This window comes from Saccostrea echinata, unplaced genomic scaffold (genome assembly GCF_033153115.1).
Source record: "Saccostrea echinata isolate AGI-Se365-2 ecotype Australia unplaced genomic scaffold, CSIRO_AGI_Sech_v1 ptg000009l, whole genome shotgun sequence".
Taxonomy (NCBI): domain Eukaryota; kingdom Metazoa; phylum Mollusca; class Bivalvia; order Ostreida; family Ostreidae; genus Saccostrea; species Saccostrea echinata.
Window position 1 is genome coordinate 15,223,087 of NW_026889758.1, and position 26,138 is coordinate 15,249,224.

Here is a 26,138-nt window from a genome sequence, read left to right on the forward strand (position 1 = left end):
ATCGTACGAACTGACCTGTTCGTTGTGTTCATCTTTGTTCTGCATGAAATCCGGAAGTACATACAGCAAGTTTATTAGTCAATAATTCAGAATGTGTACACATAAAAGAGAGAGATTAATATTTTGAAGATTAGAGAGCTTATAAATAATCAGAGAATCACATGTATATATATTACAGGTAAAAAAACCATTTACCCTTCAATTTTTTTTTTTCGAAACATGGAAAGAAGACGTTCAAGAAAAACACACAAATAGTAGTGTATAAAGGGATGGAATTTCCACATAAATATTTTTACTTTTTAAATTTTCATTGCATTTTACATAATTCTAAATAATCCATACACAAAAAGCAGAATCCTAGAAAATATTGGACAGACATTATAATGTTCTCATAAATAACAGTGGTTATTCACAAAACATCACAATACTTCTACATGTAAGGATACGTCCTCTTAAAGTGGTTAAATCCTGTATAAAAAAGGGAAATTGATATAAAAAAAGAATTGGCCTTGTATCAAAATTATATTTCAATAAAATCTGAAAAAAAATGAGGTTTTATATTTTTTAGACACTTTTACCTGGTAAATCCGCAATAAGGCTACATTCAGGAAACAATGTGGTGAAAAATGTTGTTTTTTTTTTTTTGGTTATAAAATAGCTCAAAATATTCCAGATAATTATCTCAAAGAAAGAGTACAGAGTACACCGTGTTCATGGTGCTTTTAAAGATGGAAAGAGCGGATGGTATGGTGTACAGATTGTATTATAAAAGAAGTACATTAATTAATACAAATATAAAGAAGTAGAATTGCTATATACTTTCAAGACTGTTAATAGTCTTTACGTTTTATCTTATGAATTGCAATGTAAAACCTTTTGGACCTAGATGAAATTGCATTTGCCTTCCCTCCGGTGCGTCCCTGTGAATTTAAAGTCAAGAGAGTGTAATGGTGAGCTCTGGCCAATGACCATAAACTGAGAACAGACAAAAGTCAAAATTTAGATTTTGAATGGTTTACAAGCAAATTTAAAAAGTTGAAAGTGTGTGAAATGTTCAAATACAAACATGATAAAAAGTGTGTCCAGAATAAATTTAAAACATCGCTTTATTTGGATGTATTTTCCACAATTTAAGTAAACAATGATAATTACTGTTCATCAACACTTTATTGTCTTTGAATTATTTTCCTGGGGGTAAATGGTTCGTACCCAATGTTAAAAATGAAATAGATAAGCTCAAATTTTACACCTTTATACAATATCCTTTTGTCAATGTCTAAAAGGAATTTTATAGCGTATAGATGGTGCTTAAATCTATTGTCAGTGTATGGTCTAAAGGCCTGGTTGATTAATATTACGTTTCAATAATAACAATAAAAAAGCTAGAGGTACTGTGAGCACTGAACTCTCAAAATGATACCCCTACTTCCATAGGAGTTAAATCGCAAGTCCATGATTTACTTTGGGAAACTCCAAATATCTGACCAAAATGTAAAATGGAGGTTCATAATAGCACTATGTAATAATGATTCTGTGAAAGTCTCATTTAATTTTATTCAGTGGTATAGGAGCATTTCGTATAAGAGATGGGTACCCCCAATATTATAGAAAGAATGGCAGTTTTCATGTTTTGCTATGTGAAACCCCAAATATGTGTGCGATCGAAACACAAAATATAAGGTGCACAATGCATTATGTCATAAACTTTCTGTGAAAGTCTCACTAAATTTTATTCAGTGGTATTGGAAGAATTGTGGATAGAGGATGGCTACCCCCAAGTGTACAGAATTATTGAGGACACCCTCATCAAAATGTATATATATATATATATATATATATATATATATATATATATATATATATATATATATATATATATATATATATATATATATATATATATATATATATATATATATATATATATATAAACGATGTCCGAGTCATTGGCTATTGTGGCTTTCTTTCTTGTACTACATCAAATTGTTACTAAATAAATCGGTGCCATCTGATAATACCAATACCCTTTTCAGTTTACCCAATAAATGAAATATCCTTTCTCAACAGATTAAGTTAATCATAATCATAACACAATGATTATTAGAACAAGATTTATAAAGGAGTAAATCATTTAAAATTCAATTTAGATAATTGTTATTGATTACATTTATTTCTAATGTTAAAGATTAAAGTTTGTATTTACATGTATTTAATGAAACTATGACTGCTGAATGTTATTTTTTTCCTAAGAAATAAATATGATACACATATATACATATTTGAAAGGATTTCTTCTTTCTCTCCTTCTTTTTTCTTGTTTTTTTTTTATTACTTTGAAAAGGTTGTTTTCTCAATTCTTATGTAGAAATATTTCGCACACTGTGCTACAAATATATGATCAAGCTCCTAAGTATAGTAACAATAAATAATTGTTATCAGTCTAACATCAGTTTTTTGCAAATATATTCAGGTTTTGATAAATATCACTTTAAAGGGTAATTGTCATTAGATTTGTTAGAAAATCAAACCCATATTGACGGAAACTGAACGATGATAATATAGCATCAGTGTAAAAAAAGAGAAAATTTTTTTTTTTCAGCGTCTTCAATAACCTCTTCTTAATGTGATGAAAGAAAAAAGTAAAATTAAAGAGAAAAAAAATATTTTTTCAGCGTCTTCAATAACTTCTTAATTTGATGAAAGAAAAAAGTAAAATCAAAGAATAAGGAGAAATTAAATAGAATAATTAAATAAATGGTTTGTTCCCTCTTCATCCTTGAAGTAACATAAAGATTCTTCTGATTGACTGATTTGATCGAGGAAGAATTTCTCTGTTAAAAAAGGTATTTTGGAGGGTACAAGAAATTAAAATGACAATCTTACTTCTTAATAAATGCCTAATAAAAAACGATCTTTTATCTGGTGGATTATCTTGACAAGAAATAACACACTTCATATGAAATGCCCTGTGGGTAGAAAGAGGACAACTTCCCGTTGGCAGAAGAGTGTTGTCAAAAATGGACGATTTTGGATGTTTACACAGTTGAACTTTTGAAGTGTCAAATCATGTTTAATGTTCTCATAAATGTAAAATCATTAATTGTCAATAATACATGTAATCAATTTTTAATACTTCTTTTTAAAAGTTACCGATTGACAAAATCATTCATTAGAAAACAAATCTGGAATTGTCAAGATTTTGCAATCAATTTAATCTTTATAACTTCGATTAATCTGATCACTTATTAGTGAAGCAAATAGGGGACTAGGATGAAAGACACGCGGAAAACATCAGATCAAGACTTTACAATATTACAGAAATAAACTTTAAACAATTTTTCTATTATCTTTCCAAAGTATTTTTCTTTAAAATACTTATTTGCAATATTCTTCAAATATATGAAGCACTTTATCTTAATTTCTTCTGTATAAAATATATAAATATAAAATAACAGACATCTAAAGTACGTTATATGTAAAGTTCTATGAATAATAAACAATGTATCTCGCTGTTATTGCACACGCTCTGTCAGCGTGACCCTGGTCAACTGTGTCAATTGATAATTGCAGATGTAAGTATATTTTGCACACAAAAATATAGGTTACATACCAGGATATGTGAATGTTTCATGCAGTCATATATCTTTAATTTATAAGGCGGGTACAACAACTATTCAAGTTCAAACTTAAGAATCTAGACATTTTACCCTTAAAACAATATACATGCATATATACAATTTACATTCCAATTCTTTTATCTCCTCATTGCTTTTATATACTATTAAACTATTTATTAATAGATTATTAATTATCATTAAAATCATCTGAAGCTGGCTTTGTTGTGTTAATACTCTAGAAAATTCAGTTTCATTTAAAAAAAATGATTTGTTAAACAGTTTTAAAATTTGATTGATAGTGATACTTTTTAGGAAAAGTTACATGATACATACATTTTCTCCCTATTTTTTTTTTTTTTTTTTTTTTTTTTTTTTTTTTTGTATTTTTATAGATTTGACAACAATTGGAACTGAAATAACAACACCTTACCGTTAGTGACATTACTCCATCCATTATTCAATAGATCGTAATTTGGCGTACTTCCTATATTTATTTGGGTAAATAATCAGGGTTTTCCCAAGCAACTTTCTTTATTACTATATCGGAAATCCTCATAACTCTTGTGTGATGAATACGTAAAAAGCCGAGATTGTATATGCGATGTTGCGGCCATTTTATGTATTACAATACAGTTACACTGAGGACAAAGCATTTTGAATTATATTTCACAATTTAACTTACTTATTTTAATCCTGTGCAGTCATATTTTGAAATAAACATGGATGATGAACTGGCGACAAGGCTGTTTTCCCCCCAAATTTTGTCCAGAAGTGTATATGATTTAAGATGAAATATATACATGTACGTTCGGAAACCAGAGTCAGCGTTTGCTTGCTACTTGTTATAAAGTAAATAATATCCCCCGTTAACTTCACATTATCATTAGTATTAATTAATTTCTAAAATAAATAAATCAATTAATAAATCAATTAATATTTTTTAAAGTCTCACATATTCAGAAAAGATAGAAATATGATCCAATATATTACGTTGCTCAAATATTATTTTTTTAAATATGCATTTGAATAAATTGCATTTATATCTGTTTAAGGAAGAGTGAAGTTCTGTTTTTTCACTTTATTAATTCACGATGAAATATTATATGAATTAATATTTTAAATGTATTTTATAGCAGAAGTTATTGATTAATTTTTTGAAGAGTTTTCCGAATAAAACAGATTTCTCTCTCTCTCTCTCTCTCTCTCTCTCTCAACAAGCAAATGAAAAATTGTCTTCCAAATGGATGTCCTACCAGAATGTTTATATTTTAGCTCATGCACACTTAAGTATTAGATTTTATCAGCAAATATATAGCTTGGGTGAAGGGTATCCCGCACTTGATAAAATATTTAAAATACATGTATGTTATTTGATAATTTTAAAAAAGTTTTTTAAAACCAGTTATTACTCCTTTACAATCATTCTGGGTAAGTGTGTGTCATTTACCATATATATATTTTTTTATTATTTTAGTGTCTATTTCTTCAAAATAACTTGAATAAAAGTATAATCAACCGAAATGACAACAGACGTGAAAGGCTTTTTGTTTATTATTAAGTCAAATTAAGGTCCAAAGAATTTTTATGTCAAGTTATGGAAAATACCATTTGAGTGTTTTCACACAAAGAATGATTAAATTAAAAAAAAGTTTTATTTTTTTCTTAATAAAATTTCAAACCTGGGAGCAAAATTCAAATGAAAAATAAAAACCATGGTAAAAGTTATTGGAATGATTACAAGTTAATGAAAAAATATGACAACACATGTTATACACTCCAGAGAAAAGCACCATTTTTCTCAAACATATTAAAAATACTTAAATTACATATAAAAAGAAAAGTATCCCTTTATCTACATATTACACGAAGTCATATGGAGCGTATTCGGAAGATGAATAAGGAATGTTTCCAAAAGACATATTAAATCTGCTGTACATTGGTCGGATTCGAGTGAAAATACTGAGAACACAATTTTGGCTTGTCTTTTGATAAGTTTATAATATGCTGTGATACAAAATAAAAAACTCACAGGGAAAATCCCAGTCACATGACGAATATGATGAACACTTTATTCTGAGCACAACAAACAAGTCATGTAGAGTTACTTTTATCGATTATAAGCTGTATAATCTTTGCCTTATCTTCTTCCATCTGACGAACATTACTTCTCAATTCTTCGTTTCTTTTTCTAAGTTCTTTCAGAGTCTAAATTAAAATACGAGATAAAGAACAGTAATGAAGCTCAAGTCCATTGAAACAATACCGAAAGGATATCAATCTCATAAATCCAGTAACAAAACGAACAATTGTTTTCTTGATATTCTTTATAAATTTATTATTTTGAGAATTTTCTTCTTATTATTGAAAATATTTATTTTTCATTTTTTTAAAAATTGTGATAATTTTTTCAATCATTTTTTTTTATTTCAGAAATATAACATAATTAGTATTTTAATCATATACACATTTTCATCCTATCATCATATCTAACGATTTTGATAATAATATTTAAATCATAATAAAAATTAACTTAAAATAAGAGAGTAAAGTACTTGTTTTTTTTCACATACTGTTGTGTGAATTATATTAATATTTATAAAGGAACTAATAAGTGAAATTGTTATCAGTTATTTAAATGGGTTGATTTGATTTTTGTTTATGAATAAACAATCTAAGAAAGATGTGTTTGTGTATTGTAGCTCTCCTAAAATTAATATTTCTTAAGGTTAAAAAAATTAAATTAAAATCCTACATAATAAATTATGTAGATTTTTCAAATGGTGTTATGATTCAAAAGATAACATCTAAGCAAAATATATATTATGAAATTTTCAAACTATTTTCCTAACATATTTCTGATAAAATATCTTGAATAAATTCATCAATAATTAATTTCCTTATACATCACTTAAAAACAATTACAATAAAAGTGTAAAATTTTATATTAATTTAAAGTAGTTCTAAAATTTAGTTCATCAATCTAAAAATGTAACATTTTATTCTTAACTGTTTTTAAGTGCTGTAACATTCCATAAATAATTTTTCTTATGATGCTTTTGTTGAAAAAAAAATATAATAATGTTGATTATTGAATTCAAAATTATGAGAAAAAATGTAAAATTATGAAAATGAATATACCTGATCGAGATTAGCTTTTTCTTCCTTTTCTTTTAATCTGAATTTCTTGGCCGCTTTTCTGTTTTGTTCCTGTCTTTTATTCTTTCGCTCGAGATCTTCCTTAGTTAACTGTTATTTAATTAAAAATTGTTATGACTTTTTTGATATATAAATATACATTTTTCCTAAAATACTATATCACATGCTAGAAAAAAAAAATGAAATAAAATATCCAGAGCACATTACCTCAACACATGCTTTCTTTTGTGGTGATGACACGTTAAGATCTATTTCATCTTGTCCTTGTAACAAACGTTTCATTTGAATTTTGCTTTTAAGTTCTACTTTAAGAATAGGCAGAATGCATCCAGATTTTTTGGCCTCTAAAGAAGCATTTCTTAACTCGTCGTCTTTTATCGTAGACAAAATATCTTCCGCCATGCTTCCCATCGAATGAGGAAAAACCGCGAATGCCGGCCAATTGTATTCCCCGTTTTCAGTTCTACGTAATATCCGGCTTGTGAGAATTTAAATATAATGCTTACATCTTGGTCGTTTGTCCAAAGATATTTCGCTGTGGGATCAATGGAATATATGTGCATCATCCACTTTTCTACGAATTGGTAGTACACATAGCAAACAAAACTGAAAGTAGTTTAGCTGGGTATAGGTGCTTGGCAAATTGCCTTAAAAGTAAATAAAACATTGGCGAACTTTAAACTTAACATGTTGTTTATTATTAACTCTATCAAAATAGATTCTAGACTGTGCATTTAAACAAAGCACGTGATGAACTTATAAATTACTTCTAAATTTCATATGTATATATGTCAACTTTAACAATTTATCATTACCTCAAGCGTCTGAAAATTGCAGTATTCCTTCTTTTACCAATGCTATTAGTCCCTGATTGTTTATACGAAGCGAGTATTAAACAGGTAAATATATTATTGTCTACCTGTCCGTCCTAATCTACAGCTGTATTTTGAAAGAATTCGTCATACTTTTGAAAACTGTGTACGGAAAAGAATTTCTCCAAAAATCTGATTGAAAAGTGTATCAATGTTTCTCGTGAAGTTGTTTATTAAACCTCACAAGATTAGCTAAGCAGGATACTATGATTATAAACAATACTCAGTGATTGTATTTTAAAAATACGCTGTGTACTTATGTGACAATGAGTTATAAATATTTTATACTCACTATTTATAGTGAGTCTTTTTACTTGATTTTTCTATATATAAAAATGAAAAAAAGGAAGCAAAAATCATACAAAAATACAATAAATGTGTTTTTATCTTTACTACTAGTTTGTTATAGATTTTTATAAAATAATGTAAAATAACCGATGTTCCAACTTTAAACCCCCATCCCTTAATTTTCTTGGCGCTATGTTTGTGTGTGAATGAGTAGGATTTTTTTATTATAAGAAATACTTTCAAAGACATTTTTTCTTCAAATATTAATTTATTATGGTGTAATTTATAATGAACATTGATTTTATTATAAAATCTGTATCATTTGGTTAAATCAATATAAATTATTATATGAAAATTTGTGTTAACGAATACAGTATTTCTTTTCTTTTGATATCATGTTTTGAAGTAGCTTGTCTGGCTACAGAGACCAGATCTCTACGCCGGCATGGCTTGGTGACACCTGTCTTTGTCCTTATTAACGATTTCATAAAAAAAGACTTTCTAAATTTTCTTATACCCGCTGTTTCAAAGTGTAATTGACGACAAGAAAACAGTGAAAAGCTTCTGTTTATAAACAACGGGCTAAGGAAAAGACCATTATAAATACTATATACTACCGAATCATGCTCTGAATCTGAGATTTTTTCACGAGACATAAGAAGCATCATGTGAAATTTTCACGTGCTGGGCTGAACAAAGACAGGAAATTAGCCACCATTTGTTTCACTACTCGCGTCCGTTCTCTCGGGTGAAGGCTTTACATCTTAAGAACAATTAGATCATCACATATTATGAAAGACATGACACTTATAAGATCAGTTTTGTTGATTTATTTTTATAAGTTTCATGTTTTGGGATTTATTTGCTTAATTAAACTTAAGGACAGATGATACAAACTTTTTTCTTTTTAAATCATGAACATAACAACTAAATCTACGTTTATATATATATATAGTAAATAAGTTTAAGCACATTAAGATTCATTTTTTTTCATTCAAAGGATAAGGCTTAGTAACGATCGAATTTGTCTTCTTATTTGATATAAAAATCAAAACACAGTTAAAATTTGATAGTTTGTAATTGAGAACTTTAAATAATGCTAGTTTTAAAACTAGCACTAATTTTTATTCAAAGCGTACACAGTGGGAAACAAAAATATTTTAGCGAATTTCCTCAGTTCTGGTTAAATTTTCTTAAATATGAGATACTTTTCAATTCAGAAAACATAGAGCATAAGCTTGGCTAAAAGATTTTCATACAAAAGAAAAAGAGAAAAGAAAAGAAAAATGAAAAGAAAAGAAGAAAAGAAACCAACTGTTTCCATCCTCTGGTCTCCAGAAAGATAAAAGATGTCAGATGTCTGAATCTTTTTTTTTATTTTGCAAAATTCGACAAAAGGTACCAAATGTCTCATCTGCTGCCTGGAATCACTTATTGCAATGAAGTATATGGAGGTAACGAACGTATTCAAGCTCAAAAGTCCATTTAACAATACAAAGTATTGAACAGAGCAAACACGGACCTCTAACACATCAGAGTTAGGATCAGGTGCCAAGGAGGAGTGAGCATCCCCTGCCGACCAGTCACACCCGCCGTGTGCTCCTTGTCATGATCGGGAAATAAGGAAAAAAATCTGTCAACAATTCAGTTTGTAGATAATGGCTAAACAATTAGTATAAAAGACGTAAGTCAGCATTTGATTTAATGATAAATTGTATTTGCTGACAAGGTCATTGTATCGACCATAGAACTTACGAAATGATGACTTCAAACAAGACTGCTGATATACCTGTTTCATTAACTTGTTTGTCAGTAACTTAGCTTAGAAATTGTTCATACGTAGAGCATGCTCTTGCGTATCGAATCAACTGAGAAAAATAAACCCCGTATGCAGGTGATGAAGATATATTGCTGCATAAGTAAGGGAAGTTGACGATTGAAAAGTTAAAGTGATCACGTTTATCATAAAGCTTGGTTGTTAGATTACCATAAATGTCTTTTTTTTCTAGAAAAATATCCAAATATGAAACAGACGTGGCAGACTCTGTGGTATCTTTTATTTCAAGTTCACGGGGATATATCGTATTGACATAAGACTGGAAATAGCCATTGTTAATTGACGTCGTCGATATATCTAAATGTCGAGTTGAAGGCGATTGGTACCCATGGGAATTCCAATAGACTGTTGGAAAACTTGGTCTCCAAAAACCACATAGATACTGTCAATCGGAAACTCAAGCATCTTTTTAATATCAACTTCAGAGTGCTTGTGTGTACAATCAGAATGTTTTTAACAAAATAACTTTACAAATGACCAATGACAAGCTTAGTAAATTTACGAGGTCCATTTTTATTGAAAAAGCAGCTGTCAATGATATCAAAAAGCCTGGACTTTAATTCATTGTGGGGTTGGTTGTATATAAAGTTGAGAAGTCGTAAGTTTTTATGTTGTTGATTTGGTAAAATTTTTTATTTCAAATTTTTCAAAAGTTCCTTGGAATTTTTAAGTATCCACTTCTGATTTACACTACTTCTCGAATATACTGTTGTACAGTACTCCTGACGTTTTCCTTTAATACTTTTAATATTTTAGTGAGGAGTAAAGAAAGAGGCTTGATAGAACATTTACTGGAACCCGCTATGCATCTTTGTTTGTAAGGATTTTTATGATTTTCGGAATCAAATATAGATATGAAATTTCAAATTCATGTTGGTTATTGGGAATATTAGAAATATTCAAAACTGATATATGATTTTGAAGAATTTCCTCCTTAGAAAGGGCGCTATGGGTATAAGTTGGATTACCACTTGTAGAATTAAACCCTAGTTTCACTAAAATACAATTTAAATAATTAGGCTTACAAAAAAAAGACAATGTTGTTACCTGTTTTGTCAGCAGGGAAAAGTACATACTGATCGTGTAATCTAATTTTTTTCACTTCTGAATTATTGAACACAGAAGGGTAGTTGGTTTTCATTTTGCCCCTCAATCGTTTAATGCGAGATTTTAACACTTGATACACTTAATCCATTCTGACAAAGTGTTGAGGTCTTCTTTTTCATGTCTGGCCCATCGCTTGGCATAATCTTCCACAGAATTCATAATATTTATGAAATTATGACGCCAGTTAAAAGATCAGGGTTCCCTAAATTTTGGCCCTATTAAAGTTAATGATTTAAGGTCTTCATTATTAACTATATTTACGTCACCAGCAATAACGTGCCCAGCAGGACTATAGTTGTAGGGTGAAGAAGAACATGAACAGGAAGGAGGATTATATTTCAGAAGGTATTGGTATACATATATATGTATTGGATTTCTGAATGTCTAAAAAGACATTCAAAAGGTTCAAAGTCACATGCTTTGGGGCGAAAATCGCTGTATTCTGAAATGGAAAGGCAATTGCATCGTGAATTTATAGAAATTCGGGAGGATGGATTAAAGGTAAAATCATGGTGGTTTAAATCACGTGCGGCCGAACTTGCAGATTCTGATTTCAAATGCAGTCGCGGCTGGTTCAACAATTTCAAAAAACGGCACAATTTCGTAGCGGGCACCAACCAGTGGGGCTCAATATCCACCAGATGCTAAAATTGAGGCGTTTACAGTTTTCACAAATTTATTCGAAAAAATGCTAGCAAAGACTGTATGGACCCGAATGGCCGCTTTAAATTAGTTGCAAACATGGACCAATCTCCACTCCCGTTTGATCTAAATAAGGGGAAAATGTACGAAAAAACTGGTGCTACTAAAGTATGGTGCAAAACAAAGAAATCCGGACTTGACTATAGACAATCCACATTACAATGCTGTATTTTCTCTGACGGCGTTAAACGCGTAAAACCGCTTATTATATTCCGGGGAACTGGCCAGAGAATTCCTTTCAGTGAACAAGTAAAGTATGATAGTCGCGTTGTGGTTCAATTTCAACAAAATGCATGGTGTGACGAGCAAGTTATGTTATTTTGGATTAACAATATGTGGAAATCTCTAGCAAACCAATTCAAGCCAACAATGTTAGTCGCCGATGTACACAGAGCGCAAAATACGGAAACAGTAAAATCAAAGTTCCGAGAGATCGGCACAACATTAGCGCTAATTCCGGGTGGATGCACAAGCGAACTCCAACCCCTAGATAGAGTATTCCACGGTCCATTGAAGAAAAAGATTGAAGAAATAACGGACAAGCATGTTCACGCAAATAGGAAACAATGGCTTGAGGGCACTTTCACAGCTTCAGAAAGGTACATGTTATTAATTTAACGTTAGCTCTGTGTTGTTTTTTTTTTATACCGAAGAGTTTTTCACACCTCAGTTTTGAAGGATGAGTTTAGATAGCAATTTAAAAAAATTCATTTAGTTTATGATTTCAATTTAATATATTTTCATTTGCAGGCGAATCCTTATGACTAAGCGTGGTCAGACACCTGCAAAGACCAAACTGAAGCTGTGGTGAAGGTTTTTAAAAAGTTGTGGCATCTCTAACAAGACAGATGGCAGTGAGGATCATCTCATTAACTTCCAGGGCATCGACAACTATACGTTTGAGACAGAGAAGGAGGGGGCTGAAGAGGATGAGTAGGCTGCTTTATTTTGGACAATGACAGTGATTCTGATGAAGACATTCCTCTGGCTGAGCTCAAATTAAGAGTGTGACAGCTCCACTATAGCCTTGTATTTTAGGGTTACGCATAGTGTTCTAATATAACTGACAGTTGAAATTTTATCATGCCTAAGAATTTTTAAAAAAATAATTTTTAAAACTTGATTTTGGACTTTGATTGATTTTTTTTTTTTATATAATTTTATCAAATTAAAGTTTTAGATTCATTTTGAATCTAATCATAAATGTCATGAAATGTTTATAATAAAGTTTAATAATTAGAATAATACTGTGTTCAATATCTTGCATGTAGAAAAAAGAAACATCTTTCAGTTTAAAATCTTTCCTAAATGGCATTGTTATGCCTGGCTTATTTTCAAAACAGGCTTATTTTCGAGTAATTTTCAATGCAAGAAGTAGGTGGCTTATTTTCAAAACCGGCTTATTATTAAAACTGGCTTATTTTCAAGGTATTAGGGTATTCGATATATAGGCTCTGTAAAGTTTTCTTGTAATTAAGAAGTTTGCAAGCAATAGTCGATGTATATTTGTAGGAAATACACGGTGTAGTCTTCAACTTGAAATATGGTTAAATAAAAGACTAGACCCTTTTTTTGATTTAGAAAATTACTTATATTAATCGCGTCAATTCGGTTGTTTTAGCTGAATTATCTTCTGTAAAACATGGCGGCTTAAAAAGCTGATGATTTACAGTATCCATAAGCACATATCCGAGCCTGTATTCTGGTGTCGAGGAATCAAAAAATGGACTTTCCTTGACCTTTTCAAATATACAATTTATAAGTTTCAAAGGAACAGAGTAGAGTTTAATGCGAATGTGATGAAGACCTAAATATTGATTTACATAAGTTAGTAATGCATCAAAAGAGACATCGTGTATTAAAGGTTTATTGTAAGACCGATGACCATGACCATGACGCCTACGTCTCTGTGTATGGTTAAAAAGTTCCATCACATTTACATTGTTACACTGTGGACTGGAAAGATTCCCAACACTATCGACATTGTCATTGCATCCATAGGGAAAGGCCGTGCCTAATTTTCTAATCCAATATTCTTCTCGTTGTGTACGGAAGGTGTACTCAATGATGGACTGTTTGTATGATGGTAAATATTTTCTAGAATTCTAACTTTCATTGACAAAATAGAATGATCAGGTAAATTAAAATGCTTGTATAGAAGCTGCTGGCCCCTATTGTTAATTTGAACTCTATGTCCTGATATTCTTTTATTAAGTGAACCCTTGGTTTCATCAACATAAACAAGTCCACAAAGATTACATTCTATTCCGTAGACAACATTAGAAGATTTGCAGTTCAGCTTTTCCCAAGTTTTGATATAGAAGCTCTGTCCAGTAAGATTACTAGTAAAGAAGTGTTAGTAATCAAAACGTCACAGGTTTTGCAGTTTTTCACAAAACATTTTGAAATAGAAGACATAAGATCGGAAAAGGAATCATCAAATATATCTCTAATAGAAACTTTACATTCTTTCATGTTTTTGTATGAACAATTTGTTTTATACCAGAAACTGGGAATCTGAAGACTGAACATATGACATATGTTTAATATCCTTGAGGATTATTCGAATAACACCGATGGAACTCTTTGAGTTTGTGTACCTTGTAGACCCAAACCAGTGACGCCTTTTTATACAGGGCGACGCGTCTGCCAGTATCATTTCGATATTCTGTGTATTAACGAATGAATAGGTACCGAGCGACAAGTATCCTCGGGGACAGACTGTCCACCAGCAGAGATACATGTTCGGTTGTTAAAATGAAATATATGGAGATAACGAACAATATTCAAGCTCAAAAGTCCATTTAAACAATATAAAAATCAGGAGCAGAGCACACACGGATCTCTAAAACATCAGAGGTGGGATCAGGTCCCATGGAAGAGTGAGCATCCCCCGCCGACCGGTCAGACCCGTCGTGTGCTCCTTTTCATGATCGGGAAATAACGGGGAAAAAATCAGTGTGCAAATAATGGCATAAAAATTAGTATGAAAAATGTCAGTCAGCATTTGACCTAATGATAGATTGTATTTGCTGACAAGGTCATTGTATCGACCATAGAAGAAAATTGCAGTGGAAGTGTCTCATACATTTTTTCCTACAATAATTTATCTGCAAAACCTAATATGGTATAAGCTTGCCTTTATAATTAAAACTGTCCAAATATTGGTAGCTGAGTGGGAAAATCGGTTCACACCTCAAAATACTATTTGCAGCAAAATACTGAAATAATTGTGTTAAAAAAAGTGTTTAAACATTCTAATTAACAAATTTATTGCTTTAAAGAAGTATGCACTATTTTTCGGTGCTATTTTTATAACATCCTTTTAATGTAGTAGAATTCTCTCCGAGAACCGCACATATCAGGGTGTGAAAGGATTTTTCCTCTCGGCGAGCAATGTTTTGTTTCAAATAAAGATGATTTATCATGGCTTTGCTGTTCTTGAGATGATTTTCTCAGATTTGTCTTCTAACTTTGATCTCCCATTGAGGCCCCTACATAAACCTTGGGGGTCATAATTTGAACAAACAAAATCTACATTATCTGAGGATGCTTCAATATTAAAATATCCCAAGGTCTCCAGTTCTTGAGCAAAAGATTTTATCGAATATATTTGCATGTTACCTTTGATCCTTTTCTGTGGCCCCATGCTACCTTGGGTGCCATGATGTGAACAAATTTGAATCTACACTATGTCAGGAAGCTTTCAAATACGTTACAACTTTCCTGGCTGGTTCTTGAGAAGATTTTTAATTCACACCTCCTTATTTTTGCCTTTTCTTTATTATCTTTCTAAGTTTCCTTGGAAAGGGACACTGTCCTTCATTTGACAATCTTGAATCCCCTTCACCCAAGGATACTTTGTGGTAAGTTTGATTGATATTGGTCTAGTGGTTCTGAAGAAGAAGTTGAAAATGTGAAGTTTACATACGACACACACCCGCACGACGACGGAAAAAAAAAAACAGAAAAAGGTCACCTGAGTGACTCAGGTGACCTAAAATGCTATAATTTTTACATGCACTACCTGCTACATGCCGCAGAAGGCAGTCTGAATGATACTTTGACCTGCTGACTTGTAGTAATTATCATACAACTTTAGGTTCACCTGAAATCTGTTTTTCAGAACAGTGACCTTGCACTATAACAGTCTGGTTTTTTTTTTCATTTTGAAAATGACAGATTACTGTGAGAGCACAAATTTTCGTGGGGGTAAAGTTTTCGTTGTTTTGGTGGCATGTTGTGTGCTGCACTTCTGAAACAAAGAAACCAAATCCCCTCGAAGGGGTCAAGTTTTCGTTGTTTTTGTGGAATGTTGTGTACTGCACTTCTACATTTTTTCCTCAAGCCATAAACAATTGATTCCATGAAATTAAGTGATTATAATTAAAGTATACCACTTCTTGGGTCATACAAAGGCATAGAAATATTAAGATATTGTACATAAACATTTTATTTCATACATAACAAATATAAAAATATATAACAATATACAACATACCAGCACTGTTGGCATTGTGGCTATATGCTGGGTCTTTGAACACATTTATCAGCACTAGGCGTTACAGTATAATTACAATCCTGAATTCCAGCTATAAAAACAACTCAATACGCCATTGTTTTATTCTGAACACTCACATTTCACGGAGTTATCCTGTATGGAAGATGTTACTAGAATAACTGAGGTAAATTCTACATTGCATAAAATTCTAAACTGAATGGTAAAATATGACTACAAAATTAAAGGTTTAAAGAAAGCAAATTAAAAATGCCAGGTTACACGCATGCTACACAATCAAGAAGAGAAAAATAATCATACATCTCGTTACAAAACATATGGCAATAGAATCGGGATTATCAATGTACATTTCTCTTAAAATGATCATGGAAGCCAATCCCCACACAAACAAGTCTATATAGTTTTGAATCATTCATCAATGATATGAATGTCATTACATGGCTCTATAGCATTTAATGCCCAGCTAACAATACAGATTAAATTGGTCTGATTTGAGGGTGTGATTGACCAATGCAGTAAGTAAAAAACATTTTATACAAAACAAAAATAGTATATATTTCTAAACAATGTAACATCAAAAATACTGCAACAGGTTTTAACAAGGCAAAAATCTCAAAACTTACAATTTTAACAACAAAATGATAATAAATTCAGACTAAGCATATAGATATGATATTTACAAATGCGTTACAACCAAACAAAAACGATCGTGGTTTTTAACACTAACACTGGGTTTATATACAAATACAGTGCATGCCATTTGATCCATTTTGAGAAATTTTATGAGAATAAGAATACAGTGGAATGATATAACACTATGAGTTTCATTTACTTTCCCTGAGAATTGAGAAATATGGAGACAACTGGTTTCCCAGGTAAAACAAAAAAGTATTTTGCAAAAATATTTAAGGAGCTCAAAATTTAAAATCTACAGGTTGATTCCTCATTATATTAATGGTAACTTAAGAATTTTTATCACTTTTTTGGAGTCTATGTATCGAAAAAAAATGCAATGCAATGCAAAAGTTTAAAAAAAACAATTGTTCAAAAGAAAAGCTTGGTAAAAAAGTTTGGCAAAATTGTCAACATTGTACTTAATGCTGAATAATGCATTGACTAAGTAAAGTTCAAATGGAATAATCCAGAAAGTCGTGGCCACTCCAGTGGCCTGGCACCTCTTGTTCCGGCGAGGCTGGGTTCCCAAGAGTCTCCACACTGAGTAAACCTTTATACACTTCTATCTGTTGCTCCAGGTGTTCTGTCTGCCTTTTTAAATCTTCATTCCTGGCCTTCAAGAGTTCTAACTCCTACAACAGGGAAATTGAGAGCTCATAATATTAATGATTTATTGAGGATGGGATCATCAAGTATTGATCCGGAACCTGACATTCTGCCCATGTTTTGTTGTTAACTTTGTGATTTTACCTTGTCTTTATCCTTCTGACGTTCCTTCCTCCTCTGTCGACACCTGTGTGCCGCCTCCCTGTTACATTCCTTCCTCCGCCTACTCTTCTCTTCTTCCTCCTCCGTCAACTTTAAATACAGCATGTCTAATTATTCAATCTCTACGGATTACTTTTAATACAGCATGTCTAATTATTCAATCTCTACGGATTACTTTTAATACAGCATGTCTAATTATTCAATCTCTACGGATTACTTTTAATACAGCATGTCTAATTATTCAATCTCTACGGATTACTTTTAATACAGCATGTCTAATTATTCAATCTCTACGGATTACTTTTAATACAGCATGTCTAATTATTCAATCTCTACCGATGACATTTAATACAGTATGTCTAATTATTCAATCTCCACGGATGACTTTAAATACAGTATGTCTAATTATTCAATCTCCGCGGATAGCTTTTAATACAGTATGTCTAATTATTCAATCTCCGCGGATAGCTTTTAATACAGTATGTCTAATTATTCAATCCCCAAGGATAACTTTTAAAACAGTTTGTCTAATTATTAAATCTCCATGGATGACTTTTAATATCGTATGTCTAATTATTCAATCCCCATGGATAACTTTAATACAGTTTGTTTTATTATTCAACCCCGCCAGGTTTTGATTTAAAAAAAAAATACTATATAGTTTAAATAAATAAATAAAAAATAATAAATCTGAAACATTTACTAGTCATTGAAAAGAATCTCCCCGTTTACCAAATATTCTAATATATTTTATTATACTCTTGCTCAACAATTAAATGTATAAATTTCTGCATGATGGATGTCAGTAGAAGCTTAATTTTATAATCACCAAGGGAAGAAAAGCTACTTATAAAATGCATTCAACAGTAGAAATTGTTGTTTTAATTGGGATAGCATAAAATTAGTTACGGTTAACTGAATATAATTATTACTTAGTTTACAGAAATATGTATACTCACAGGTGTTGCCGTGGGCGGGCTGAACTGAACATTAAGTTCCTCCTTCCCCTCGGATAACCTCCGAGATTGGATTTTACTCCATAGCTCTACCTTTATAAGGGGGGTTAGTTGACCCGATGCCTTGGCCTCCTCCCCCGCCTTCATCACCTCTTCATCAATCCCTTGAATGTCTTGCATCTATAGTCAAAACAAGATGTGTTTGTAAAACACTGATGCCCCCGTATGACATCGTATAGCGAAGGTAAAACTTTCTCAAATACAAACCATGGTACATTTGGTACCCAAAGTAATGTCTTGTCTCGAGGAATATACCTGTGAAATATGAAATCCCTAGCATCAACCATTGAAAAGATATGGAAAAAGTTAAAGTTTTTTTTTCAAAAATAAGTCAAAAATTAAGATCAAGGTCAAATGACCAAAATTAATGGTTCCCAAGGAAAGGCCTTCTCACAAGAAATACAATTGTGGAATATGAAAGCCCTAGCACCAACCATTCTAAATTTATGGCCAAGGTTTAAGTTTTTCAAAAGTAGGTCAAAAACCAAGGTCAAGGTCAAAGGGTCTAAGTTGTTGGTATCCAAAGTAAGGTCTTGTCATAAGGATTACACATGTAAATGAAAGCCCTAGCACCAACTGTTCAAATTTATGGTCAATGTTAAAGTTTTCCAAAAGTACGTCAAACTCCAAGGTCAAGGGGTCAAATATGATGGTACCCAAAGAAAGGTCTTGTCACAAGGAATACACATGTGCAATATGAAAGCCATAGCTCCAACCAATTATAGTTAATGTTTTTGCGGACAAAACAGACAAACAGATGGAGAGGGCAAAAACTATACGCTCCAAAATCTTAGGGGCATAAATAGGTTCGTATACTTTGAAGAGTTCAATGCTGATGAAAAAAAATCAAAATAATCAACAAAACTTATACTTTTCATCAAGTTGATGACATTTCGTAACCTATTAAGGCACATGAGCTCACCTGAGTAACTTTTGCCCTGTTGTTCTTCACATTATTTCCCCCCTTGCAATACTTAATGAGGCCCCACCTTACCCCATGGGATCATGATTTGAACAATTTAGAAATCTAAACTACCCCAGGATGCTTCCACATAAGATTCAGCTTTTCTGGCCCAGTGGTTCTTGAGAAGAAGATTTTTAAATATTTTTCCTATATATTTCAAGTGAAAACTTTGATTCACTTTTGTGGCCCCCTCGTACCCCCCGGGGGCCATGATTTGAACAATTTAGAATTTACACTACCCAGAATGCTTCCAAATAAGTTTCAGCACTTCTGGCCCAGTGGTTCCTGAAAAGAAGATTTTTAATGATTTTCCCATTATATTTCATTGTAAAAGTTTTTTCCCCATTGTGGTTCCACCCTATCCCCGGAGGGTCATGATTTGAACAATTTAGAATTTACATTACCCTAGGATGATTTGAACAATTTAGAATTTACATTACCCCAGGATGCCTCCATATACGTTTCAGCTTTTCTGGCCCAGTGGTTCTTGAGAAGAAGATTTTTAAAGATTTTTCCTATATTTTCAATGTAAACCTTTGATTCCTTACTATGCCCCCACCCTAGCCCTAGGGGCCATAATTTGAACATTTTAGAATTTACTCTACCTCAGGATGCCCCTCTTTAAGTTTCAGATTTTCTGGCCCAGTGGTTCTAGAAGAAGATTTTTAAAGATTTGTCCCATATATTTCAATATAAAATTTGATTCCCTATTGTGGCCTCACTCTACCCTCGGGGGCCATGATTTGAACAATTTAGGATTTACACTACCCAAGTATGTCTCTAAATAAGTTTCAGCTTTTCTGGCTCAGCGGTTTTGGAGAATATGATTTTTAGATGATTTTTGCCTGTATAATTCAAAGTAAAAATTAATTCCCTATTGTGGTCCCACCATACCCCCGGGGTCATGATTTGAACAATTTAGAATCTATACTACCCCAGGTATCTTCCACATAAGTTTCAGCTTTTCTGGGCCAGTGGTTCTTAAGAAGAAGATTTTTAATGACCCACCCTATTTTTGTCTTTTCTTGATTATCTCCCCTTGTAAATGGGCTTGGCCCTTCATTTCAACAATTTAAACTCTCCTTCAACCACATCGTTGCAAACCACGGCCAAAATGTACGATCCTCTCCCATTCTGGCCTTGGGTAGGAGAGAGCTATATGCGGACACCGGACAGTGGCTTTAGACGATGCTTCAACCAGGGATGCTTTGTAGTAACTTTGGTTAAAATTGGTCCAGTGGTTCTTGAGAAGTGGAAAATGTGAAAAGTTTACAGAGAGACGGACGGACAACGGACAACAGGTGATCAGAATAGCTCACTTGAGCTTTCAGCTCAGGAAAGCTCAGGTGAGCTAAAAATCTAATAAATAAGGTAGGTAATTATTTTTATACCAAGACAAAAGAGAGGTAACTCATTCTTAAAAACAATACAACAATACATGCTTTGGTTTCTGACCATGCAACACGTATATTGAAATTTATTCAATATTAACAAGATATTGTACATGAAGTGTTACATTAAAAGATCATAAAAAAGTTTATTTACAACAATCTTAATATTTTTTTTACTCATATGTTTAAAATTATAGACTCTGTGCTGCATAAGGACACCTTTCTCGAGATATTGGCACATAACTTTTTATTAATTTCGGAAAAGTTTATTTTAATATTGATGCTTACAAAACAGAAAATATTATAAAAAGTATCAAAGATTTATCAACAAGTATCCACCGAATCTTTACTGTGCAAAAAAATTATGTATCAATTTTGATAATTATTATTTCTGTTTCAAATACTCAATAAAAAATTTTCTCCTTTACGAGGACACACATGGTATTGAATGATATTAACATCATACATTTTTGCAATGGCCTTTGTGTACATGCATGCTATCTAAATCTTTTATATTTACAGACGATAATTATAACAATCCAGAAGTAGGGGGCATAAAATGGCTGGTATTTAGACAATGGTAAACACATAATAAAAATAGAAACAGTTGATATCACTATAACAACGAAATTAGGATACTAGTATGCAAATTTCTCTTAATCCCCCCCTGTTGTGGCGGGGTTACATTCACATCTCAGACATTAACAAGGTTTTCGATTGGACAACCTGTTCTGGCGTATTTCACAAGAATCTCTTGACCCTAATTATGCACCACTAATATGATTGGAGAATAACAAACTAAAATAAAATTTCTCACCCTCTACCAGACTACTTTTGTATCATGATCGTTTGATTCTAACATACACCTTTTTTTCAAATCAGATACATGTAGTTGCTGCTTTTCTTAATAACTTTAAATACACACTCAAGACTGGTTTTTTTTCCGGAACAACTTCCAAAGCTGTCAATAAAAGGTGTGTTCCGTGTTCGCTTCTTTTGTTTCTTGGCTGTTGTTGTTTATTTTGAATTTTTTTAAATAATTTTTTTGATGTGTTTGTGTCTGGTAATTTTTTTGATGTGTTTGTGTCTGGTAATTTTTTTGATGTGTTTATGTCTGGGGTGGGGGTGGGGGGGGGGGGGGTTGTTAAGTCTCCAGAGTTTACGGTCCGCTTTCTTTATTTATGATTTCAAATGAATTAAATACAAATACATGGATTGCTAATTATTTTCACTTCTTTATTTAAAATATAAATTCCTTAATGATCTGTCTGTTCTGCTTCAGCTGTTTTCAAAAAATAAGCTTGAAAGAAATTAAAAAAGATAGCAAGAATGAGGGCGTAAATTATAAATATATTTGAAATATGGCTTTATAATTCACATGGGATCCAACCAACCAAATTTTTAACGATATTCATTATTTGAAATATGCCTATAAAAACATAAAATTCACAAAGGAACTGACCAACCAAATTCTTGATATATTAAAAGATTTTTTATTATTGATTTTGTCTACGAAAAATTACAGAAACAACCACCAAAGGGAAAAGATTTCAATAAAGCTTCCGTAATGTATTTAAAACAAATAAATATAAATGTAACATTAAAAAAAGCAGAAAAAAGTCAAACGCAAAACAAAATAAACAATTGAAATATATTTTTCTCACAACTAAATGTTTTCTTTATAATTTTCCTTTCCAACAATGAAATACAGAAATATGAAGAGATATTATGGATAAATTTCTTAAAGGCCTACACACATAAAAAAACTGAATATTTTTCTCATTTATGTTTTTGACTGATTTTTTTCAAAACTGTCAGTTAGGCTTATATTGCTTGTAAGAGCATCTTGTATCCATTGTAAAAAATAAACTCTTGTCCCCGTTTTAATCATTTCAAACGTAGAATAATAGCCCACCACCAGGTTTATAGCCTGGAAACCACAGCAGATATGTAGGGACATCAGTTTTCTTTTTTTTTTTTTTTTTTTTTTTTTTTTTTTTTTAAATTGAAAACATTTTTGAAATTTGTATTTGGAAGTATTTGAAATACAAACGGCATTGTTAATTCCATCTTTATTTGCTTTCACTTTCTCTTAATTTTGCGGAGAATGTCAGACAGTACAGATATAGATGACATTCAATGTTTTGTCGATGGATATGGAATTTATTTCACGAGTGGAACAAGATTTTTTTTGATATTTTCAAGACTGCAAAGCATGAGTGAAAATAGCCAAAAAAGTACTGTCTCACGAGTGAAATAAATTTCATATCCAATTATAAAACGTTTATTCTAATGAAACTTTTTTTTGTTAAATGCATTTTGATTGGCTAATACACTGATGTTTGAGGAGGTTAAACGAGCAATAACCAGAATGAAAGATTTTGATTGTGACGTCATAATAGCGACGCAAAAACACTACACTTCATGACGTATTTCATATAACTCAACAAAATAAGACATAAACATCAAATAAAATGCATATATATTGCATTAGAATTGAAATAACTCTCTTCTCATATGTTATTTGCGACCGTTTATGCCGTTTTACCGGCTCCGCTTATGCGTCGCCGGTAAAACTCAGTTTGCGACCGTTAAATCATCATTAACGGTCGCAAATAACAAATGAGATGACAGTCATTCCCTAAATACATTTTTTTCAATTTTCCCCTTGCCTCTGTCTTTTTGTAAAACAGCGTCATAAGCTGTGACGTCATAGTTGATCGGTTGAGACGTCATGTAGCTTCACGATCAATCTAACCATAGCTTTCAAAAACATATTTGAAAAAAAAATTGGCAGTTTCATTCTCTGTCAGGACTCTCTATCTTATAACAGACCAGGGAATATTTTTTTCAACACTTTTCTTGAAAAAAAAGGGGGCGGGGACTCTTGAGTTTTGCCGCACTTCTGATATTTTTAACAGTGACAAAATATCATTTCGATATTTTTTCACACTGTAATAAAATATCACTTCTATACAATACATAAATTACAGTATTTCACTGTTGAAAATGTAATAAAGTTAATTATTTCTTTAAAAAAATGAATGGAATTAAAGGAAGTCTTTTATTTATTAAGCTAGTAAAATATTTGTCTGATTATTTTGTCTGTTATGTATAGATGTAAATATATGTACAATGTACAGGTGTCTTTTAAAAAAAAAAATAACCAGATAGTGCAAATTGTATCATATTTAACAATTAAAGATATTCAAAGCAATATCAGCTGCAATTTTTGTATTGAATTTTTTTTTATTTTATAAAATTTTAATTTATTATTTTAATGAGAAAAAATGAGGGTTTATAAACTTCTTTTATCAAAGTTGCGTTGGAAAGTATATTCATAAGCTCCAATTGAAGCAAAATTACAGTTTAAAAACCGAGTGTTATTCAAAGTTACAGGGAGAACTTTCAGCACATTTTACACACACTCGCTAGAAAAACTTTAAGACGGTAATATAAAATATGCATATTTTCTTTTAATGATTCTTTGATGTTTTTTATACTTAGCTTTTTTCTAAGCCTGCAATTTAATTTAAGAAGTTTAGCACCCCCACCCCCCCAATATAAACAAATGAATTTTTTTAAAAAAAATATATAAAACGGAAAAAATTAGCAATTAGTTATTTTTCTGAACGACATTTCTGAGATTTTAAACGATTAAAATTAACGGTTGGCTATTTAAGAACACTTTTTGACAATTTTATTTCAGATATTATTTTGCAATTTTTTGCATAGCTTTTTCCCAAAAAGGTTTACTTGTATTGGGGTGAGTTGTATTAAAAGTGCTGCTGAATTTGAAAAAAGCTAAGAGTAGGACAATGTTATGGACGCCATATTGAATCACATCGATGGCGGAATTCTGGTCACCGTGACATAGTATGAGCTTGGTTGCTTGCTGAATAATGTTTAAATTATCAATGCAAACATTTCGTATGATATTTCGAACATATATCATTACTACCTTTTTCTAAGACAACTTTAATTTGACAGACAGTTTCGTTTGTAAATTGAAAACGACACCCACCCACGTTTTTTTTTTTCTTTTTTGAATTTTAACGGTTAATGGAGCATTTTTTGCATTTAGAAAGACACACAAGTTTGGAATAAAAAACTTTTTGTTTGTTTTTTTATCATCTGTATTATATAGATCTAGTCTTTACAAAAAATATTCAATTCTAAACATATCTATCGTTATTTAAATCACCATAACCTATCGATTTTCCAACTGCATTTAAAGTCAAAGTTGTTGTGATCATATGCAACTTTAATTTTAAAAAAAAGGGGGTTATCTCATTCCTTTCTATAAAAATAATGTGTTACAAACAAAACGTTGTGGCAACGAAACAAAAATGGCCGAATTCTATTTTTGCATCCATCTCTCAGTCGGCCAATCTGCAAAGCTTTAGATTTCAAAATATAAATTTCCATCACATTGTAAAATTTGGAGGAAAACAGAGTAAAATATTTTGTACCCCGAATATTGATGGTAAAATGTTAAATATAAACTGCATGATAAAAGATTTATATAAATAAATACTACTCATATAAATTTGAACTTCAATTTTCTATCTAAAAATAAACTTTATATGGAAACACGTTTTTTGGACTGTATAAGAAAGAAATTTACCGTCAAGGAAAGACTTAGACTGGCCATTAAAAGGATATTGACAACTTCAGCAATTTTTATTTTCACGCTATGGATGATTATCCTCAATGTTTGTAAACAAACGATTCATTTGCAGCAACTAAACTCGTATCTTCTTTGATAATGCAAAAATAGAGTTGAGTAGAAGTGATTCCTACCTTACTATTGGTAGTATATCCAAAATCAATCAATCAATCACCTCTGTACACTTTAAACTTTACCTTTAAAAAGTCCGCTACTCAGCGTTTCTGAAATCGAACATGTCTCGACAAGTTTTGCTCGTTCAGCAAGGGAGATTATTCTAATACACTAAATGACGTCAGCCTTGCGAAAAAGCTAAAAATAGTAAAAGGTACTTTCCTAAACAATGTTCTTTTAAGGGACGGAAAGGATATTTGAATCAAACGTTTCAATTGTGATCAAGCATACATTATTCCAAGTAAACAATGAATGATATTTGTACATTATATTTAAATCGTTATGTCCTGATTTGTGTTCATTTTAAATTTCAATATGTTTACGATAGAAGAACCTCTTTCGAAGTGTGTCAATATTCCCCAATTCTGCCTCAGAATTTCAAT

At 31.4% G+C, this 26,138-nt stretch overlaps 2 protein-coding genes across 3 annotated transcripts; both read right to left on the bottom strand.

Moving 5' to 3' along the window:
- Positions 1–5,452: 5,452 nt before the first annotated feature.
- LOC133183355 (cyclic AMP-dependent transcription factor ATF-4-like) lies at positions 5,453–7,283 on the bottom strand. The gene is made up of 3 exons (XM_061318311.1): positions 6,981–7,283; positions 6,756–6,863; positions 5,453–5,822 (listed from the first exon to the last, which is right to left on the bottom strand). The coding sequence occupies exons 1-3, from the start codon at positions 7,182–7,184 to the stop codon at positions 5,709–5,711; spliced, it is 426 nt and encodes a 141-aa protein (XP_061174295.1). The 5' UTR covers positions 7,185–7,283; the 3' UTR covers positions 5,453–5,708.
- Positions 7,284–16,184: 8,901 nt separating this feature from the next.
- LOC133183356 (cyclic AMP-dependent transcription factor ATF-3-like) lies at positions 16,185–25,905 on the bottom strand. Of its 2 annotated transcripts, none has more exons than XM_061318313.1 (4): positions 25,779–25,905; positions 18,501–18,677; positions 17,524–17,631; positions 16,185–17,405 (listed from the first exon to the last, which is right to left on the bottom strand). In XM_061318313.1, the coding sequence occupies exons 2-4, from the start codon at positions 18,675–18,677 to the stop codon at positions 17,226–17,228; spliced, it is 465 nt and encodes a 154-aa protein (XP_061174297.1). In that variant the 5' UTR covers positions 25,779–25,905; the 3' UTR covers positions 16,185–17,225. The 2 variants fall into 2 exon arrangements, with proteins under 2 accessions (XP_061174297.1, XP_061174296.1); XM_061318312.1 differs by having other exon boundaries at positions 25,716–25,904.
- Between the last annotated feature and the right edge of the window lie 233 nt (positions 25,906–26,138).

Coding starts and splice junctions, on each gene's coding strand:
- LOC133183355 (XM_061318311.1), bottom strand. CDS start 7,184: ATGGGAAGCATGGCGGAAGATATTTTGTCTACGATAAAAGACGACGAG. Junction 6,864..6,980: donor AAAAGAAAGCATGTGTTGAG/GTAATGTGCTCT, acceptor ATTAAATAACAG/TTAACTAAGGAAGATCTCGA. Junction 5,823..6,755: donor AAAAAGCTAATCTCGATCAG/GTATATTCATTT, acceptor ATTTTAATTTAG/ACTCTGAAAGAACTTAGAAA.
- LOC133183356 (XM_061318313.1), bottom strand. CDS start 18,677: ATGCAAGACATTCAAGGGATTGATGAAGAGGTGATGAAGGCGGGGGAG. Junction 17,632..18,500: donor GCCCGCCCACGGCAACACCT/GTGAGTATACAT, acceptor CTGTATTTAAAG/TTGACGGAGGAGGAAGAAGA. Junction 17,406..17,523: donor GTCAGAAGGATAAAGACAAG/GTAAAATCACAA, acceptor TCCCTGTTGTAG/GAGTTAGAACTCTTGAAGGC.